General features: G+C 44.9%; 1 protein-coding gene across 2 annotated transcripts; it reads right to left on the reverse strand.

The window, feature by feature from the left end:
* Nucleotides 1-454: 454 nt before the first annotated feature.
* shdb (Src homology 2 domain containing transforming protein D, b) lies at nt 455-22,322 on the reverse strand. 2 transcript variants are annotated; one of them, XM_034081940.2, is made up of 8 exons: nt 21,445-22,322; nt 20,473-20,851; nt 18,373-18,523; nt 15,399-15,620; nt 7,965-8,042; nt 6,787-6,961; nt 4,687-4,806; nt 455-1,853 (listed from the first exon to the last, which is right to left on the reverse strand). In XM_034081940.2, exons 2-8 carry the CDS (start codon nt 20,803-20,805, stop codon nt 1,667-1,669), a joined length of 1,266 nt encoding a protein of 421 aa, XP_033937831.1. In that variant the 5' UTR covers nt 20,806-20,851; nt 21,445-22,322; the 3' UTR covers nt 455-1,666. The 2 variants fall into 2 exon arrangements, with proteins under 2 accessions (XP_033937831.1, XP_033937832.1); XM_034081941.2 differs by lacking the exon at nt 7,965-8,042 and having other exon boundaries at nt 21,445-22,321.
* Nucleotides 22,323-22,989: the final 667 nt, after the last annotated feature.

Here is a 22,989-nt window from a genome sequence, read left to right on the forward strand (position 1 = left end):
TCTCTCTCTCTCCCAGCGCTGCTGTCAGTGGATGAGGGAAAGCAAATGTGTGCATTTTTTGTGTGGAGCACGCAATCTTCCTGCCAAGTCCTTTGTGCCTCTTTTCTGGGAGAGTCTAATGAGTCCATTGTATAACATGTCATCTCTTCGACTCTAAATCTGAATTATTTTGTTCTTATTTAAATGAGAGAAAAATGATTTTGGTAAATCTTTAGAGGAAAAAATATAGAGTTTTCACATAAAACCAAGCAAACGTCATACGCTAGTCTGGAAATTGAAATATTCGTGCGTTTAGTTTTTCACTATTACCTCCCACGACTCATCACGAAACCCCTTTGGGAGGGTCCCAGCGCTCAGGGTGGGAAGTAGTGATCTACATAAAGTTCTAAATGTAGAATCAACATTTAGAACAAATGAGATGCTTCAGCACAGTGGGTACATTAAACATCCCGTCCTCTTTTATTTGTGACAGAAAATGGCCAAAATAATAATAATGAATAAAACCCAGTCAGCTCTGTAAAAAGAACGCATCATTTGAATAATTGTCTATCTCTCAGTTCCAATTGTCATAAATGTGTTTGGCTCTCCTCTAAAGACTGTTTTTGCCACACGATGCTGCAACCAGGCAGCAGACATGGCATCCCATTCCAGATGGCACGTAACTCAAATACATCTCACCAAGCAGCATGTATTGACTTGGAGAGACGAGAACATCGGAGCTTGGATATGTAGGAAGTGTGAGAACGTGGCAGTCTCAACGTTTTAGGTTTTTTTTTGAGAGGGTTTCATCTCTTAGCTTCACACTTAGCCTACAGCTTAGCGCCCGAGCCTCAAGTCAATGAAAAGAAAATGACAGCATTGACATCTTTTTTTTTTTCTTTAACAAGCAACCAACAAGAGATACAGGTCAACAAGGTCAACACAAGTACCGATACAACACGGCTTCTCTGTTGCTCACGAGTAACATGGAGAAAAGCTCATTCTCAACATACAGCAGCGGGACAGTGAGGGACAGAAGTGTGTGTCTTTGTGTAGAAAACATCTGATATATATCTGCTGTTAGTAAAAAACCTTATATCATTGAAAATAGCAGTTGTTTTGTGAATTGTCCAACATTTAACAACAGTGTTTGTATGTAGAGGGTTATCTTATACGATGTGATGATCCATATAAACATGAAAAATCTGCAAAATACGATTAGTGAGGTTTTCACCTAACAACAGCAATATCTTTTACGAGTGTCAATGAGGTGTTTTTTTGTTGAACAGCAGTCATTAAATCCAACTCTCCTGTAAACGGGGGCATCCAGAAAGTACAGACTTTCTCCCAGCTCTGCTTACGTCCTCTGCATTTCAGTCAGCTATGTAAGAAATGTAAGAAAGAAAGGGAGGATTTCACATGTCCCGCAGCCAGCCCCCTCAGTTCAGTGAGAGACGAGAGAGAGAGAGGAGTTACCGCAAAGGTGGCCTAAAGTTCAGGTTTTGCATTCCATGTGAATTGATCTCCTCCGGATGTTAGAGACACTTGGCACGGGTACAACAGCAGTGGTGGGCGAGGGCATTTGCCCCCAGTGTGTCGAATCATCAACAACTCCAACTCGCTTGGGACGATCCAGTCAAACATTCAAGGTGTACGTGTCCGATCGCGACGGCGTCCAGGAGGAGCGTCAGAGCGTCTGCACGAGCACGGGGAACAGCAGGGACAGATGCTCGGCGCCTCGGATGGGGAGTTTGTGCGTGGTGTAGAAGTGGATGACTTCTGGGATGGTGTCAAAGTGAGGGCTGTTCTGTCCCAGCACGTACTTGCCATCTTTATACCGGGTGAACTTCATGTGCATGAAACCCTGGCAGCTCCTGTGGGGAGAAAAGAGAAATAATGGTTTGAGAACGGGGGGAGACAAAAGAAGTGTGGGAGAGATTCAATATGAAAGTGAGAGGATATTACATGTGGGGCACATAAAACCTCACGCAGCTGACACAGTGGAAATGACAACCAGGATTTATGTCCCCTTCTTGTTCCTGCTCTTTGAGGACAGGAATATAACCGAGATTTAACGCCACGTCACAAATTAGGAAGGACAGGGCTTTATGATGGATGAGCGGGTGCTGTAATGGCACTTGAAAGGAAAGACAAAGCCATTGGGAGTGAGAGAGAAAACGCTGGACTGTGAAAGTGGCTTAGCCAAGAAAACCATGCTGGTTCCTCCCCTTTAAATCCCGGGCAGCCATGACAGGACTTCCCCTTTAAGAGGCAGCCAGCCAGTCATGATGTATGTCTAATTATAGAAGCAGAGGGAAAGTCAAGGGCTGAAATCGGTCATCGTAATTGTCATTGTTCTAGTAAAACGAATTAGATTTTGAAGAGCAGTGAAAGCCAGAAACCCCTACTTAGGCTACAACCGGCTGAACAACAGGCAGTGTATCTTCATCCCACTGGCCTCCAGAGTTAGAGTCTTCATCACGTCAGCGCTCATATAGTCCCGTTTGTTTCGTGGGACACTTTGTATCTTATGGTACATTAGAACCTGAGTCGGTGCTCTTCCATAAATATATTTATGTTGGTTTATATCTGTCTGTTTCACTGCTGACTTACTTTGGAGGTCATTTTGTCTCCAATAAAACATTCCTCCCACTGTCCACATGACTCTCTTAGATGTTGTTGACTTTTTCCAAGGAGCAACCCGAAGACAAAAGTCCACGAATGCTGCATTATTTAACAATATTGGTTGTTTGTACAGAAGCTGTCCTTACTGAAGGGCACATCGACATTACAACGTGTCAGTATCTAACAACACCAGAAGACCAGTCACAACACCCCGATAACGACTAACCTACATGATGGGAAATGATCATTTACAATATAATAACATGGGCCATATTTCTGTTGTTTTGACTGGCGTTTTGACTGTACCGCCAAAACAATTGCTGATATCTGATAGAGAAAACAATTAAGCCTGTATAGGCTAACTATTATCTGAACCACTGTGTTTAGAGGTAAAGGAATAAAGTGTCCACCTTTCACCTGGTAGAAAGGCTTTGCAAGGTTTTCAAATTACAATGACACACTTGATTACACACACACATAATCTTTGGCATACAAAACCGAATACAAGTGACCCTGATGCATGAAACATCTGACACACACACACACACACACACACACACACACACACACACACACACACACACACACACACACACACACACACACACACACACACACACACACACACACACACACACACACACACACACACACACACACACACACACACACACACACACACACACACACACACACACACACACTAGTTCATTGGCATGTATTGACTACAAACATGTTCAATGGACAAGGTGGCAGAGTGTGATAGGTACATTTAAAACATGCAGACTATTATACGCACGGAAAAAAAGTAATTGCACCAAAAATGCTGTTAAAATCTGTCATAGCACAAGAAAACTGTGAAAGGTCAGGAAGGGGAAAGCAGGTCACTGTGATGGATGTTCATGAGTTTGGGTAATATGTGACCTTTCGTCTTCTCTTGCAAATATGTTAAGCTGATCAGAAGCGTTGTTTAAAAGCTGTTTGATCATCAGACTGCTTGTTTCTTGGCTTCTTCTTGTGTTCTAGGATCTCAGCAACTAACTAAATGTATTTATAACCGATTAGAATGATGGCCAAGACTAAGAAAACAAAGGCTGTCTGAAACCAAAGTTTCCCTTTAAGCTGGTTAAATATCTACGCTGCTTTCACATTGTTTGACAATGTTCTTTGTTTTTGGTAAGTCTACTTCAATGAAGGACAGCAGCACATTTTAACCAAGCAAAATAAAATATTTAGCATTTTCATAAGAGATGAATCTGCTTCCAAAAACACAAATGCACCAGCTGGGGAACCGGTGCCAGTTGTGACCTTGTTGCTTGAGCAAACTTGCATGTGTGTGTGCATGTCTGTGTGTTTGTGTCTGTGTGCGTGTGCGTGTGCGTGTGTGTGTGTGTGTGTGTGTGTGTCAAACCCACTTTAGTCATGTAAATGAGTAATGCATGAGCTTGTTTATATGTCAGCACAGCACAGTGACACTCCGTGCCTCACCCCCCTCCCTGTCTCTCCCGGATTGGCTTCTCGTGTGGCCCACAGAAGGTAATTCATATTCATTAGTGATTACGGTGAGGATGATGTGGGCACTGAAGTGTGCTCTACCTGCCTGATTACCACTTAAGAGGGTCCACTGGGGCCAGGGAGGCCGGCCACCGAGAAGGGCCAAGGATGGGTTGAGGAGAGAGGGGCGATGGGAGTGCGGTGCACGGCCACGACGATGGATCGTGGTAGTAATTACAAGGGAGAGATTTGACCAGATAAGCAGTATTGTGTCCTGAAAATTAGTATCGGGAGGGGAATCAGTGCGGCAGGGATCCTGAGGGGGGGTGATGTTGGAGGGAGGCAGACAGAGGAGGGTGAGACAGATGGAGAGGTGTGGAGACTGCGATATGAGATTGGAAGCTAAGCTGGCTTCACACACAGTACACACACTTCTTAGTCGCACGGAAGAAACATTAGCAGTGTGCAATTAAATTGTAACGCTGTTTATTGGAGAACAATACTGGAGGTGGTTTATAGGTGTGTGTGTGTGTGTGTGTGTGTGTGTGTGTGTGTGTGTGTGTGTGTGTGTGTGTGTGTGTGTCTTACCGTAGGGAGAGGGAATACTCCGAGCGGTTATTCTCACTGTTCCTCACCAGGTAGCTACACTCTTTACACAGCGTTAGCAGCGACTCTGCCTCCGAGCGAGACAGTGCACCGTGGTACCACCTGATGAGACAAAACACACACACACACATTTAATTAATTTGATTCCACAAACTGATAATTATAGCAATATATCTCAAAATGAGCTGCCAATCATCATGTTTACAATGATGATACAGGAAGTAAATATCAGTGAGATGAATGTTTCCAAAGATTCATATTTAACGTAAAAAAGAACACACATTCTCTGTTTTCAGGGCAAACTTCTCAGAAACACTATGGCAGAGTTCGTCTTTCCAGCACATGGTCTGGTGGTGCTTTGAGCTAAATGCTCACAACAGTACGCAACATGCCCACAATGACAAAATGATGCTCACATGCAAAAGGTTAAGGAGGAATATTGTTTACCACATGTACCATGTACCATGTACCGTACTTTTCGGACTATAAAGCGCACCTGCATATAAGCCGCAGCAGCTAAATTGTCCGTCTGTCTTGCTCTCGTTCTGTCTCTCGGTTCCACTTTTACTTTGGCGCGCTTCCCGTCTCACTCTTTTCCGAGCCCGCCCTTAAAGGTGGCGGGCGCGGACCGGTCATAGAGCCCATAGAGTTAAAGGTGGTTAATTTTACCTGTAAAATCCATAGATTTAGGAGGTTCCCTAGTGGCCGTTAGCTGTACAAAAACAATGGGGGAAAAAGTCGCGGTTTATAGTCCGAAAAGTACGGTAATCATGCTAACATTAGCTAAACAGTAAAAAAAAAACAGTGTAACTAATGTAGAAATGTCATTAGCAAATGTCATGGCAATCTTGTAATTTCCCTCGAAACTACAAATGTTGACCTTTCATTGGTGCTCAAGGAAAGATCAGAGCATCAAGAGAGTATGTTTTTAATTGATTTAATTGAAATCAATCCAGTAATTGTGCCATCCATAGCACAATGACCCTTGTGTGGCGAATACAGGATTCCAAAAACAAAGTAAAAAACAATATACAATTCTAGAAAGGACAACACAACGTTGAAGTCGCAAATTTAAACTTTTCCTGTCTAATAATAAGGTTTCCTCGACATGACTGAAGGCTACAGGTCCACAGTGATACTCTTTCTCCGTTTGAAGCCGAACTGAAGGAAACACAGAGCTCAAAGCCTCGAAGAGATAATCAGTGAGTAATGGGGCGTAACTATCAACTATCACCCTAAAGCGAATGTGTGCGCAAGTTAGTGTTTGTTAATTCAACAATGTGTGTCACGTGTGTGTGCATGTGTGCTTAAGGGGTGTCATGTGATTGGATTTCATTAGTAAAATGGCGCTTTATGTGCACGGAAACAACAAATAAATCACACCAATGATGTCTGAAATTACAAGACTAGGGTAAATGTGTGTTTTTAATGTTCTGACTTAATTAGTTCTCATTCTAACCTTTTCGCACTTCTGTGAGCTCTGATGAGTGCTGCGTAGCCGAAACACATACCCGCTGCGTGTTAATGTGTCCACGCCCGTAATGGATCAAAGGGGTGCAATGTAATGGAGTTTAGGATTTCTTTGTCGGATGTACAAACGTGTGCTTCCTCAAATGTTTTAAATCCGGTTATACCAATGAATGATAAATGCATGAGAGCCCCTGCAGAGACATTTACATGTTCAGCTCAGAGATCATAATTTATGCTAATTACATTTACATGCGCAACTAATTGCGTAATTTAGATTTGTTTCATGCATGTAAACATCAAATCTCAGACCAAAAGACATTATTTAAACGTAAACATTTATTCCCTACTGTCCTTTAGTTGTAACTTTTCAATATTGCACAGCATTGTGGGTACAGCTGATGTGAACTATGGCCAGTACTATAACTACTTTTTTTAAGACAACTCCTTTATCCTGTGTTCTATCCAATGTAATTAAATAAAGACCCTTAATCTATCAGAAATCCCAAGCACGTAAGCCTCCTAACAACCGGAGTGTGGTCGATACTCCGACACAGAGCGACTGAAGTATTATAATGTAGTTCCTGTGGGTTTAACAGAAGACGGCGTACATACACCTGCTTCTCCAGAGGCAGCGTGGCGTCCACTCTCTCGCCCACCAGGGTGAGGCATTCCTGGGGCGACCGAAACTTCACCCCCCCTCCTGCCAGCGGGCTGGACCTGGGCCCCGGAGGACGAAGCCGATCCGTGGGCGACGAGGAGCGGTCCCAATCTGCACCGTCAAACTGCACTGTGGGCAGAAAAGTGAGTCGGAGCGTTTACACAGTGCTGTGATCAAAAGGGATTACACCTCACAGCCAGAGTTGGGTAAACACCAGACATCCGGCTATTTCAAAACCAGGCATGCCGGAGGGAGAGGGGTCAGACGAAAGGCAGGAGGTCCCGGTTTGCAAAACTATCATCACAATAACCATTATCGACATTTTTATGAGTCACACAGGGCAGATAGAAACAGGAAGTGGGTGTATTGAATTCCCTGCTGCTTTCTTCCAAAAGTTTACACTGCAGATAACTTTATGTTGACAATACTGATTCTATTCTGTTCAGATCAAGAGTCAGAGCTAAGCTGTCTTTCTTTGGAACCAACTTCCTGTTTTCATTAAGGGAGGCAGGCGGTGTCCACACTTTTAAGAGTGTGCTGAAGACGTTGTTTTAAAAGCTGGTTTAAGATTACCCCAAGTTTTTCCTCCTGTTCTTTTTTTTAATTGTCTTTTTGTTTTACATTTTAATTTGTATTTTACATTCTATCTTGCCTTTTTATTATTTTCTTGTAATTGTATTGATCTTGTAGCACTGTCATTCGTGTTCTGTAAAGCCCACTGAGACAAAAGTGTTTTGTGATATTGGGCTATATAAATAAACTTTGATTTGATTCTGGAGCAAATGATGTAAACAGACTGTTTTATTTACCCCTCCTGTGCAGAATCTTGGCGAAATTCAATCTACAGAACTTGTAATCAAACAATAATTGTAGCACAGCGCTTCTAAAAACCTTGAAATGAACACAGCAGGCTTCTTAATTTACACAAAGCTTTTCATGTGTGGATGATGCTGGACTGGAGGGGAATGTGGTAAGAAAAGAGCAACAGCTGCAGGTGGTGCAGATGCGCCTGCAGGGGGGTTAGGGTGGAGGTAGAGCAACAGCATGGGTCATGGAGGTCAGGGTGACTGTATGTGTGGAGATAAGGTGAGGCGGGGATGGGGGGAGGGTTGTTTTCAGAGTGGGAGGTCACCTTGCTCTCTGGCGGTGGGCTCCTCCTCCAGATGACCCACCGGCGCGGGCCAGGGCAACTCGGACAAATCCCTCATTTCTAATAGAGGAGACGGGAGACGGCGAGAGAAAAAGCGGCAGCGTGAGAAAACAGCAGATGGGCTACATCAAAGTGAACTAAAGGAAGATGTGGGAGAGAAGTGATGAAGAATTCAGGTGCACGATCTGAATGTGAGCAGGAGAGAGAAGTGAGATGTGGAAGGGGGGAGAGAGAGTGTGTGAGGGAATGACAGATGTCGGGTCGCGAGATGTTATTAACGCTACCTCCTGTCAGAGAGAGAAGTCATGTACTCTGCTTCCTCACTGGGAAAACATATTCTTCAGATGCTATATTTGCAGTAATGTATGAGTGATACGAGAGGACAGGGGAAGTCAGAGGCTGCATTATTTATAGTCACTTGAACGAATCCACTTTGAGAAACTGTGCATCCCACAGAGCGGTGTGTGACAGAGGAAGTGAGGAGCGTGTGGGCAGAAGGATGCTCCGCTCACTGTTCTACCTACAGCAGGGGAGAGCACAGAAGGTGCACAGAAACGGAAAATAGCTCATTCTACCAAAGCAGCCAAGCATCCACTTTAACAGTCATTACTGCAGCCTCACACACACACACACACACACTATGCCAGTTTCACACCGTACGTTCGGCTCCTGCTCACGGCGCAAGCGGATTACAAAACAAATACAAGGGGAAGAGGGGTGACATCTTAATGAGCCGGCAAATCCAAAGACCCTCAAGGCCAGCGACATCAAAGGGCCATTTGAATGGGTGCTTGAGAGGGACCCAGGCTGTACATACATGCCCCTCTCCCTCCCTGGTTAATTATTGAGCAGGCAGACACACTCCGCCACTTTCTCTGGCTCTCTGTGAATTATTGATGCACGGCGCAGCACAATGGCCCCATCTGGAGTGGGCCGCACCTCCGCTAAAGCCAGGATGAAAGTGTGGCCAGGCACCCCTGAATGAGAGGACATGCAGGAACAACACACACACATGACACTCAGAAACACCTCCGCTGCCACACTCTGCAGCCTATCCCCCTCACCACCACATCACATTTCACACCTGTAATTCTCAAGTAGCACTGAGAGAGAGAGAGAGAGGCATTAGAAAGAGAGAAGGGTGTAAATGAGAGGCACACAAAAGCAAGTGACGAGTAACAAGAGGGAATGGAGAAAGCCAAGACAATTTATTACGGATCAGAAATGTGCTCAGCCATCAAAGAGAGAGATCGGCTCAGGTGAGGTGGTGGTGTTTCACAGAAGGACGGGAAAAGATTCTTCTTCCTTTCTTGATTTGTCATTGGCTGAGGTCTCCTAACCACTAATTTCCAGTGCTCTGGAATCCTAAAATGTGTTTTTCCTCACTTAAATTGAAAGTGGTGGTGAGATGATTTCCACAATTGTTTCCACTGTCTTATCCACATTGTTGCTTTTGGCTTTGGACATTTTTTCTTGTTTTTCTGGCATCCATTTTTAATTATCTTGGTCAACTCACAATAAATGGAACAGACAGATCACTCATCGACACAAGCTCTTGAACCCCGGCCTGTTGGGCACAGGGTATACATGGCTATCTTGTTAAAGCATCATGCAGAGAACCAGTAGATGAGAGCGTCCTAAAGTCCAGGATCCAAACCTTAGTCTCAACGAAGAAGATAAAACCACAAAGCAAAATGAAATAAATAAACAAAACTAAATAGAGAATTCAAATAATTAAAAACATGAGAGCTTTTTGTGTCCATGTTGTAACACTTAAGGTACCTACGAGTCAGTTTTAAGAGTGGCAAAAGGATGAACACACACACACATATAAAGCTTGCCGGAGCATCTCAATCTGATAACAAAAGGCCGGCCACACACACACACACACACACACACACACACACACACACACACACACACACACACACACACACACACACACACACACACACACACACACACACACACACACACACACACACACACACACACACACACACACACACACACACACACACACACACACACACACACACACACACACACACACACACACACACACACACACACACACACACAAACATCTGGCTCCCATTCCCTTCTAATGGGGCAACCTGTGGATCTCTCTTCCACAGAGGGCTAAAAGTGCTCTGCTTTGTTCACCAACACAAGAGACACACTAATGGTGTAGGAACCAAGACGCGCTCTCATCTGCGCTCACAGCCCAGAGTGATGACTTGTGTTAAAATCCTCTACACCGTATCCATCGTGTGCTAAAACAAAGACGTGTGTTTTCCATCACTCCTGCCTCCCTTTGAAAGCCAGCTGATACGACAGGCGGCAGCAATTCAGTCAATTGTGGTCTCCCAAAATCCCCCATGTGCTTCAACTACCTGCTAACAATTAGCAGAAATGTATCTGAGGGGGGGGGGGGGGGGGGGGGGACCTTTCACCTGGAATGACGGATAACTGACATTTCGAGCCCACCAGCTGTTTGCTGTGTCTGTGAGTAGACAAAGACAATAGAACAGCTTCATCAAGTCCATTAATGAAGACATCTGTTTTTTTAACAGCCCTGGCCTCCCATCTTTTCTCTGCCCACAAAGACCTTCTGCTGGGCGAAATGGCCGACATAAGGACAGACAATTAACACCTTCTGCCAGTGAAGAAGAAGGACACACACATGCGTACAAGTTCTCCTTTCATGGTTTGGATCCACAGATGTGAGATACATTTTTTCTAGATATTCATGTATCCATTCCTGCGCTTCCTGAAGCTCTCACTGCTTTCTCTGAGCTATAAATCCCTCTTTTTCTCATCGACTCTCTTTCACCTAAGTTCCTCAGCGCATTATCTCTCTTTCCTTATTCCCTCACCTCTCGTGCCCTACTCTACTTCCATCACCTCTCCACTCGTCTCTCATATTGGTTCGGGAAGAGGGAATTGCGAAGGACATGCCTTTTCAATAACGTCAGTTAAGGTTCACGCTGAAGGAGACAGAAACAAAGCGATGGGGAGAAGGAAAGGAGACAAAGAGGAAAAGAGAGACCTCTCACTGCGCCAGTAAACTGATGAAGAGGCTGGGCAGAAGCCCCCAGGGCCTGCTTAGAGCAACAGAGAGCAGCATAACACCAGAAATGGAAATCTCATTTTATATTTATTTAGCTCACCTTTGTCTGCAGACACACAGAAATACATTTTACTCTCCTATGGGGACTTACACACATGGAGCCTAGCCCAGGAAGCCTTGTAAGAGCACATGTATCCAGACAGAACACATGCAATGAGGGATCATCCGTCATGGTGTCTTTGCAAGCTTTGCTAACCTCAGCTTTTGCCTCTGTATGCACACTTTAAAGCATCCTTTAGCATCCAGCCTACAGTCCCATTTTACAAAAGAATGGATTTGGTCTTCTAATACTGCTCTGTATGACTTTCATGGCCCTCTAGGAAAAACTGTCTTTCTTCCTGAATGTATCTTTGTTCCTACAAACTCAATTCCCCAGTTTTTAAACATCTGGTTGGTAAAAAAGCCTTAATCAAACAGCCATGGATCTGTTCAATTCAATTCAAAACCTTTATGTATCCAGGTAAAATCCCATTGAGACCTGCAGCAGTAGGTTCCACAAGAAGACATAAAAACATAAACAACAGAACAACAAAAGGACATCATACAGCAAAATGTACAGGGATTACAATTTACATATCTAACCACATGTCCAGGTACCAACAGCATCTGATTGTGTAGCATCCAACCGAGCTTTAAAAACATGTAGTGGTACTAGCTTGGTAATTTTCCATTCTTTTTGCAGCCATGGATCTGTGATGCTGCAAAGGCACAGCGGCGCTGACATCAGCATGTAACAAATCACAATGACATTGATAACACGCTGATGGTTGGTAGTTAGATTAACATTAGCTCGGCATCTAGCTTTAACCTGCTAGCATTGTAACATTAGCCCTACAAACGTAGACTGAGAGAATGACGTTAGTTGAGGCCATTTGGTCATAACTTTCACTTGATCGCAGTGTGTTAGGATCACAACAACTAGGACAGTCACATGCTCTGGGGAACATGCATACCTGTTCCAAATGTCATGCCCATCGAATGTAAAATGTCAACCTCTCTCTGTTGCGCTACTTGACAAGTTAGGGGTAACGAATGCCAGAAGGGTTCATCCTCTGAGCACCATGAATATCGGTTTGACAATCCACCCAGTAATTGTTGAGATGTTTCAGTCTGGCAACACTGTGGCTAAAAGCTCAATCTATATGCACAGCACAGCACAGCAAACAAAGGCATTTATTTGAAATGAAACAATATGTTTATCACACAAATTGCAACAGAAAAGGAAAATAAACGATAGGATAACAAGGATACCCACTCGTGTTTTTGTGCTGCAAAGAGTTTATCTGAACAGACATTTTTTTACCCCTGGTCTTCTTGTCATGACGCACACATGCACACTCGGGAGCTTCTCTGCACGGCTCTTATCTTTCTGTTTCCTAATGAGCAGCTGCACTGGAACAAGTGGAGGATAAGTGCTTTTCTCAATGGCGCCATAATAGTCATTTCTGGGGGTGGAAATGTTATCCATTCAACTTCCTCATCCAGATTGAGGCTCTCTAATCATCCGCACACCGACGATCATCGTCATCAACCGGCTCAGAGCTCCTCTAACGGACTATAAAACGTACAAACGTGAAATACCTGAAACACCCGTTCATCTGCTCATGATGTGAGAGAGAATGTGCCTTTCATTAGCTCACTAATTGGTTGCAGGGACAATCTTTCACTGCTGGACTGTCTATTGACTTCCAAGAATGAATGACTCCGGTAATTCGAGCTGGACGTTTGCGAATGGCGACAGCTTTCTAACGCCGCAATTAAAACCCTGCAACCCTCCGGCACCGCTAGCCACCCTCACCCAGCTGGGGTTAGTGGACTCCACGTCCAAGGCAAAATACATCAAATGCTTTGAAGGCGAGCTTATTTCTGATACTATTTGAATAAAAGCAGCCACATGCTACATTTACCCAGCCGATTACTTTTAAGCACGGATAAGCTGTGAAATCCTAATTAGAGATTTGAGTCAGAAGTGCATGAATGCTACGGACCAGCGATCCCCTCCCTCACCCATTTGTGCCAATGAGCACACAAGCTCTTCTCAGCCTTGAATTAGAGGGCCTGATAATCAGAGCAGGAGTTGAGAATCCACATGTGTGTGTGTGTGCATGCGCCTGTGTGAAGGCGATGATGAGGGGCTGCTGGCAGATTGCGATGCCCCCTGCAGCGGGTTCTCTGAGTGGCAGTGTCACATCCATGGGGAGTGGGGACAGCCCCGTCTCTGCGGCTGTGTCCATGTGTGTGAGAGTGCGCCTGTGTTGGCGGATGACGGATTGCACCCTGCCACAATGGCCCTGACTCCCCCTCCTCTCCCTGCATCTCACCCCGCCAAAGCCCCCGACCATTAATTCTCCTCGACGCCCCTCCCCTATGGAGCCCAGGGCCTCCACAAACATCCATTGAGATGCCACCAAACATGCCATAACCTTGGACGTCCCTTTCCCTTTCTCTATGCATTTTCTCTTTCTCTCCCACATCTCTTTCAATCTTTTCCATCTCTCTCCTACCTCACACGTGGGCCGTGCCTAGCAACACTCAGTGGATCTGGGAATATGGATTAAATGTGAGAATGGAAAACACTGTTTGTGTGTTTACATTTCAGTGCTCTGGTCTGCTCGGACTGACAGCACGCCAGCTCAGAGTGCTGACTCCAAATGGAAAAAACAAGGGGTCAGACGACTGGAGCGTTTCCCTCCACCGCGCTCTGTAATGCTGCTGTGAGCGCTGCTCTGCAGGAGCCGTACTGTATGTGGCACAAAGAGGAACAAGGTCTAAAGGAAGAACATGACAGGAAGAGCGGGGATGAGTTCTAAGTAGGTGAGAAGTGGGATTGGCTTTTAAATGAACCGTCTCGCAGCTCCTTTTGAAATCATCTCCGCTCTCAGATAAGTTACGGTGTCTCCTTGCTGCTCCTCTTAATGTGATTTGAGTCTGAACACGGTGTGAATGTCTCAGTGTGTGTGTGTGTGTGTGTGTGTGTGTGTGTGTGTGTGTGTGTGTGTGTGTGTGTGTGTGTGTGTGTGTGTGTGTGTGTTCAGACAATGGTGTGCTGACCATGACTCTCTTATTAGCACTGGATCAGTCATGCACATGCAGGCGTGTAATTAACTGAGGCGAGGGGGGGGGGTGCACACGAAGGGGAGGAGAGGGGGAACGGAGGGGGAGTGCATTCGAGGCGAGGTTGATTTATTATCCCATCACCTTGACCTTAGTGACTTGGAGATGCAGCTCAATTAAGCCGAACTTGGCCTTGCATGCCTTACTCCTAAATGACCCATCAGTCCAGTTCTGTTTCTCCTCACTGCTCCGTCTCCCTTACTTCCACTGCACTCTCTGCCTCCAATTATATTCAATAGATGGAATATAATGAGATAGGATGTGACAACTCTGAAAAATATAATCGTGTTCTGCACCAATTATTGTAGAAATACAGCCCGTAATATCACGATAATGAAAGAAAATGAACCTTGCTTTCTGTTTCCTGACCTCTACTGTATCTCTCTCATGCATACACACACACAAGACATCTCTTTCGATCTTATATATAATCTAGTGAGAAATTAAAAGTCACCAGAAATTGTTTAAATGTAGTTTAATTTGAGCTTAGACAGTGAAGGTCACAGCCCTCTGCATTTCCTGAAAGCAAGCCTATGGATATGTAGTGATGGGTGCAAACACTGCATTAAAGGTCAGGACAGTTAGATGAGTATTTCACTATGTAGTAACAGCAGCAGGGATGTGTGCTCCTGGGAGGCTTTGACCTTTAAAACAGCCCTTTTTTAAACCTAGTCTCAATCATTTTCACTACTGTAACTAAAAAAAGGGAATATTCTTGAGATACCTTATGGTCGATGCTTGATACCAGAAACTAGATAATATAAATTCAGCATCCAACTGGGTTTTTTTCAGTAAACAATATTTTTCAATATTTTTCTGAAAGCCTTCATGTTTGCTAAAAGCTTCTATACTGGGATGCTCTGAATATATTTTAATATACAATGAAGCATGATTTAGAAGCTCCCTGGTCTAAACCTGTTTTAAATGTATTCATAAAGCCTGAATACATTAGAATCTTCCCAGAACAGAGGCCATGTTCTCCAGTTCAAAACACAAACAAAGACCAGTGACAGCGAAGGTCATGGAGAACGTCTGCACTCAGATGTAGGAAGAGATAATTGAAGGAGAGCTATTGTAAAGCAAATAGATAGATATGAGATGGTCCTTCCCAGACTGTGCTCCACCCTGACTCTTCCGTCAGGATATATTCTCTTAATTCTTCCAGTTACCTGCAAAAGCTTTGGAGATGTGATCCTTCTTCCACTCCCAGGGTTGGTCGTACTCGTCAGCCGGCCTCTCGTCGTCTTGCGGCAGCCGGCTGCTCTCCCTGCCCTCCTCCTGAGCATCTCCGTACAACAGACCCAGGCGCCGGCCCCTCTCATCCTCATAGGGGGTGTCGTAGAGCTGAACCTCGCCCCGCGACCGCCCTCCTCCTGGACCTCGCTGCAGCTCTAATATGAATACACAAGATAACACAGATTCATAACAGTTTGCCGGGGGGCTCAGCATTTCATATAAGAGGGCTTAACAAGGCCTTGGGCTGGATGCTGAGTTGCAACACGTTAGACAACAACCACCCCCCACCCCCCCCCCCCCCCTCCTGAATCCCAGCAGCAATCTCGCCCGGCTCACAACAGCGTTCGTATTCCCTCGTTAACATTTTCATCAGTTTCTCAGTGGGTTCCCTGCCAGAAATGTTTCTCAGCAACTGTGGTGTGGAGTCAAATATGGCCATGAGATAAAAGGCTTTGAGATTATCGATGCAGGCAAGAGGATGAAATCTGATTTCTAAACGCATCAATAGGAGCCTCTAAGCTGCGGCGGCAATCAGCGATGGCGCTTTGATATGTTGATCTCAAAAGTGCAGCCTTTAAAAAAAAAAAAACAGGTGGTACAGAAGAAGGAAAAAGATGGGGGAAGTGAAGGAGTCGGCATCTTTTGTGCACACAGCCAGCAGCAATGGAGGAGCACTCACATGAGAAAAAGGAACTAAATGGAAAGGTTCCCTGGTGAAAGGCGGGGAAAAACTTTAACCTTCACACGACAAGACAGCGCTATTGGGTCGGCCCTGTAGTCACCATGGCGACCAAGTGGAGGCCCTGGGGAAGGGGCCTCGAGGTTATGAAGAAGAGCGTGGAGGGGGGAAATGGAGAGAGGAGGAGGAGGTTGTGGAGAAAGGAAGAGGCAAAGGAAGCAGTGAGGAAACAAGGGGGGTGAGGCGCTTGTGGGGGGGGGGGGGGGGGTATGTTCGGCGTTTGATGTTAAGTCATTGAGACAGAAGCACAGCGGGCGCTGCTCTACCTGCTCTGGGAACCCGCGGTGTCACGACAGCCCGGAGATGGAGAAGATGAAGGCGAAGAGATAAAAACAGGCGTGGAGGAAATAAAATGAGAATTTCATAGGAAACATAATGGTGGAAAACACAGGCAGGGGGGGGAAGAAAAAAGCAATTTGACAGAGAGTTGACATAGATTGAAGATCGAGGTGATGGCGACGGGAAGTGTTTAGGCGTACAGATGTGTGTCAGAGCGGCAGACAGGTCTTTTATACTTAACTATTAGCACGGAAACTCGTTCAAAATAAAGTAAAGAAAGCACACAGGTATCTTTTCATAGTTATTATTCCAATCTCACATCTGCCTTTGCGGCTCTGCTGCTTTTTTAATGAGCACCAACAGTCTGAAAGACAGACAGACAAAAGCAGCCAGCTCTTGATTGACAGGCCCAATTCAAAGTCAATGAAAGAGCGGTGACAATGCTTTTCCACAAAATGCTCTGCCATCAACGCAACAATCTAATCTCTCCAGCTGCCGCGAGAAAAAGATTCTCCTCAAGGTTTCTCAATCGGGACTCCATTCACTTCAAGCCTGTCATTACGAGCAGCAAAAAGGCAGCGAAAGGGCCAACTGAGAGAGGACAGGACATAGATTTTAGGAAACAGGACCGATTATAGAGAGAGCCAGACTCCCCTCGGGGCGGGGGAGAGCCCTCCAGATGAAGAGAGATGGAGAAAGAGGAGAGAGGGGGGGGGGGGGGGGGGGGGTTTACACTAAATGACTGGGACAGAGCAGGGAGCTTGCGGGGGGGGGAAAGGGGCAGACAGAGATGTTATAGGCTGAGAGACAAATGGAAAACGATAGATGTGAGCTAGAGGATGTGGGAGACAATCACAAGGGAGAGACGGGAGAGACGTGTCTGACGGGAAGTGTTGTGCGGCTGAGAGCCAACGATAAACATACACAGTGGAGTGGATAGGTTAACACAGCAGAGAAGAACTGTGGAGTCAATACTGCACTAAATACCATTTTTTTAGAAAGAAGAACATGTAGAAATAAGGATTATCTTTAAAGGCAGAAATAATTGACGACAAAGGGAAAAGGAGGGGATGTCTGACCGGTCATCAAATACAGATTATCAGATCAATGTTGATATTATTACATGCCACAGATCTATATTTTGTTATGAGTGTGTGCACCTGAAATGCAATATAATAACAGACTGGGAGGTAAGAACTTAAAGGTGGGGTAGGTAAGTTTGAGAAACCGGCTCGAGATCGCTAAAATTTGAAAATACACAACCGGAGAAAATCTGCCACTTCCTTACAGAGCCCCTCCTCCAACACACACGAACGCGCACATGACCAATGAGGGTACGAGATAAGTTTGTGCCCCGATGGAGGGCTGACAGGCAGGTAGGCCATCCAGGTACTTTAGTCGGCCCGGCTAAACTGATTGGTTGTACTTTTTACAGTATTACGGCTTCTACAGATGACATTTTTTTATGGATTTTTTGTCAAAGCACTTTAGATATTCATTGCTATCGGGATGTTAAGAGCATTCCATGGAATATAACAAAGAGTGTATCTCGAGCCGGTTTCTGAAACTTACCTACCCCACCTTTAATCTCGTATTATTAATGCTAACTATCAGAGATAAAAACTAAGGGAAGCCGTAAAGGAAACGGAATTAAATTGTTTCTCTATCTGGCATCGTTTCTTTTCCCCTCCTTACATATGTTACTTTTAGTATTACCGAGCAGATTTTATGAGCCACTCAGAGCTTCAGCGGAGGAAAGTTGATGCCTCACCTTCTTCTTCTTCTTCCTCCTGTCTGTACATTTGCCAAAGAAGCGTTTCCTGTATGACAACAAGAAGTCACTGAATCCTTATGAGACTGATAAGACAGTGGCTGATGAATCCACTGACCTGTGATGACCCTCTGAGCCTCGTACGGTTCCATGTAGCCGTTGTTCTCGCAGGGAACGGTTCTGAGGTCCGGCTCTGACCTGTGGCTCATGTGAGCATCGAACGGGTCCGAATAATCCGTGTCTCTTGCCAGCGGCGCAGACGGCACCACCTGAAGGACAAAACACACTTAGTGATGAGGGTAGGGTTTGGTTACAGATCATTAACTTGTCCTGTTGGAGAAAAATGTCTCCAGTGTTTTTCATGTTATAAAATGAACACAAATATCTGAAAGGTTCTTTCTTGCCGGCACAACATTGTAATTATAGGCTGACGACTTCACATCAGCATTCTGTAAAAGCTGCGAATCGTTAATGACACTTTTGATTGACACACTTGAGTAAAAGCGTCCTAGGAATCAGAATATGTTCGGATAATTAGGAGTTTGCACTCTGTACATGTAAATGCTAGAAAGGAACACAATAGCTCATCAAGACCCAACAAAGAGAAAGCAGTGCAACACTCAATCACATCCTCGCTGAATGGCACCTTAACTATACGTTTGGTTACAGACAAAGCGCTTTTTGAGGATCATCAAGATACTCCTTTGCACACACAAGAAAACTGCATACGTAGTAGCTGCACAACACAGCTCCCTCTTAAAACCCTTAAAGAAGGCATCATATTAGATGGTTGTTGCGCTTTATGTAATGCAGCCAGAAACAGTCCCGTCTGTAGATGAGAGCTTGTTGGCGTTGGGAAGAGAACACAGGGAGTAATGGATCGATCTGGTTGGCTGGTTGGGAGCATTTGTTCCTTCATGCAAGCACAGGAGGAACACAGCGGTCACCTGGCACCCTGACAGCAACAAAGACAGCCATATGTTCACAAACACACACATGTACACAAGCACACACATTCATCCCTGTCTCACTCTGCGACAAAGGAAGTCACTGTTGCAAGGCTCACTTCCCAAAATTCCTGCTGAACATGCGCACGCCCTGACAAAATGATACTCTAACCCCCTGATTGTACAGCAGGTTATCGATGCGCAGGAATCTGCAACGTTAATTAGAGTGCGGATGTTCCCAGAGACCCTGGGAAATAAATGAGGGGAGAAGGGAGTAGGAGGGGGGAAGCTATCGACTTGAGTTAAGACTATTGCTCCAGTCCACTTCGGGACTTTCGCACTTGTAGCATTTTCCATGAGCGGAGTCATGGATTTAACTGCAGCGATGAAATCCCTGAACTACTCCTTAACTTACTCAGCATATGTGAGCTGAATGGATGTGAAGACCATTTCCTTGTAAAGCCTTTTCTTCCGCTCCAGTTGCTCAGACTCAACATCTGTTTGCTTTTTTTTGTCTGTGCAGTATCTGTGTATGCTCTCGACAGCACAGCATGCACAGTACGCAGCAGGGAAAGCACTGCAGTGATGACACATACAGCTATAAATTATACCCCCCCGTGGCCCTTGGGATATCTCCACGTGGTGACTGTATATGGCCCCTAACATGTGCTCAAACGGGGGTCTCTCTCAGCTTGAAAAACTAAACCCCATTTATTATTTATGGTAGGACATAAACTCCCGGGACTGTGACCCTCTCCGACTCAATGGTCCGCTCCAGCCATCAATAATTCTTTCTTCCATCCACGGGAGCGGATTTACGCGGCGCATGGAATGTAATGTGATTTATGTAAACAATGCATATTTCAGACACACATTACTAGTCACTTGCTTATGGAGTCTAATCAATAGGTTGTCACGGTGATGGAAAGGGGATTAGATGAAGAGTGTTTTTCATCCTTCATGACGTTCTTGCATTCCCTTCATCCATCCAATTCTCCCAAATAAGGAATTAAATGCGTCAGCTTTTTTGCATTAAACATCTATATTGAAAACACTGAAACGTTGACTTTAATTCATGTCAACAGATCTCACATAACTGTATTAGGTTAGTTGAAAGCAATAATATCAAGTATAAGTAGAAACTATAAGGTTCAACATAATAGTATTGCTTTCGACTAACCTCTTAGAGTTATATTGACATGATACATTTCATTAAAGTCAAGTTTTTTCAGTGTACGAACACATGCTGAGAAGGAAAGTGCGGCTCTTACAGGCTCTTGCTGGTCGTCTAAAGACACGGCACTGAGGAGGATCTTTGTGCGGCCCAGCTCCTGAGAGTCCACTTTGATCAGTCTGTGTTTGGGGGATTTCACGTCCACGGTGGAGGACTTCATGGGAGAGCCGTACACCGGTGTGGCGGGGTCAGAGGTGCCAGATTCACCCCTGGATCTGCTTTCAGAGTCCTCGTAGGGATCCTCGAAGTCCATGTCCCTCTGGAGCCGGTACGCCTTGAGGATCTCGCTCTCTGTGTAGTCTGGTGTGGGCGGCTGTGGAGGAACCTTCCTGCTGCCAAAGCTCAGGTAGTCTTTCAGCCACTTGGCCATCGCGGCGTCCAAACGGGCTGGTGTGTGGAGGAGTGAGAGCAGGAGGCTGCAGGGGCAAACAGGGACATGCAGGTTAACGCTTGACCTCATTTCTGTTGCAGTTATGGATTGGACAAGATAACAGAGGGATAAACACATCCAACCAAGACAATAAATAATCCACAGGTCCTGATCCTTGTATAATAATTATGGACAACTTCCTCCTGATCACAGAGCCCCCACAAGTGTGTGTTTACATGCTTTCATGTGACATTAAACTACACCAACAGCTGGGCTTTACACACTGCTTTTCTTTTACGTAGGGGGCAATAACGTCTGGCATCTGGACTTTGCCCAAAGGATGCAATCACATTTCACAACCCTGCAATAAAATCCAACGTTAACACACTGATTGAAAAGGGGGGAACACAATGACTGTATGAGAATATCTATACTAAACTATGAGGAATTAAAAGAAATCAAAATGGATTAAAATGTTTAGATTTTAACCAACGTTAAATGCAACATGTTTACTTTTGGAACAGGCTTATTTGGGAAGCGTTGTCCAGGAAATAAGATGTTTTTTCCTAAACTTAAAGTCAAATCAGTCACAAAACAGTGGATTTAAATCGCAGTGAGTAGTCGAGCGCACTGACTTACCAAGCCTTCAGTCCTTCAGCCACTTTGAACGCTTTATTCCGCGTTTCTTCATGACGATGATAATAACACGGCACAAAGAAGCGATAAAACCCTCCACTCCAGGCGCTTTATATTCCACAAAAACACAGGAAAAGGGGAAAAACAGCAGCTTTCAGGGACAAAAACAAGAGCTCTTAAATCCCGTGTTGAGTTCTTGACGGCAAATGTGCGAGTGCAGAGAGCGACTACAGCTCCGAGACAAACTCAGCCGAGCGATTAAAGGGGAGGGGCTTCATTCCCAGAGGAATATCCTCCTATTCCCTTTTGCAGTCAGCCGACCGTTCATTCATTGAAATATCTGCACATCGACTGCAACAAGAGATGCGTCTCCTTTCATTTTCACTATAAATGCATGGGGAAAACCAACGAACAAAACTGAGGAGGAAAGAAAGCAGCTCGCACGAATGTTCTCCAATTATTTGAATTATTTATCGAGTGACATCACTGGAGTATTTTCTTGTTTTAGCTTCACTGAAGGGATTTGTAATGATTTTTGCACTTTTTCCCAAAACAAGGAAAGTCTACAAAAGCCCTGAAGTGTTTACTACGGAAGAGGATTGGGGCCACATGTGAAAACAAAAGTGAGATGTTGAGATAAAAGTGAGGATTCTGAGGAAAAAGTCAGAATTCAGAGATTTTTAAAAAACTTTTGGTCACATCCCCCCAAAAACAAAGTCTCATGTGGCCCTTATCCTCTATTGTATAGTTTACAAAACGGTTATATGCTTCCTTAAAAAAGGTTTGGGAATGTAAGAAAATCCACTCATCATCTGGGACACAGTGTTGTAGTGTACACACAAAAAAAAGATGACAAAACCACTGAGGCCTGTCCAATCTGATAGAAAAATAAGGCATTTTGTTGAGTGTTCATGTCTTTTGTTTCATCCTTTCACAGATGTTCCATTATCCCAGGTCCAGGCGGGTAAATTGGATTGTGTGCTACAGTGGGTAAGGCCAGCTAAGTCTGTCAAAAGACCGTAAATGCCTCTTTCTTTACGACACTCGTGAGCTCACTTTTTCCCAGGGGCGGGGAGACTGGATGAGGTCATCCAGCTGAAGAAGCCCCCCCCCCCCCCCCCCACAATCACCATCCACATTATCCCATCTTCCTCCTCCGCCTGCTCCAGTGATCATCAAGCACCGGCTTCAGACCTGAAGGAGGGTCATGGGGATCAAGAACAAGTCCCAATCTGAGCCAGAGGGAAGGGTGTGTGATTGCAAACATCTTGAAGGTCCCTGCAGTCCAGTTTAAATCAGTTATAGCAGTGAGGCTGTAAACGTGAAGACAGGATCGATTACATGACATCATCCGACACAAAGGCCTGTCAAAAGTGTTACAGTGGAAAATAAGTTCTCCCCCAGATTCCTAGACCTGTTTTATGTCTTCTTCTCCATGCACTACACATATGTGTTTTATGCGTGAGCAGATCAAGATTGTTAGACAACATTATCCCGAGGGAACAAGACCCAAAGTGGGATCCAGTTATATTCCTGTGGGAACAAGAT

This window comes from Pseudochaenichthys georgianus, chromosome 4 (genome assembly GCF_902827115.2).
Source record: "Pseudochaenichthys georgianus chromosome 4, fPseGeo1.2, whole genome shotgun sequence".
Taxonomy (NCBI): domain Eukaryota; kingdom Metazoa; phylum Chordata; class Actinopteri; order Perciformes; family Channichthyidae; genus Pseudochaenichthys; species Pseudochaenichthys georgianus.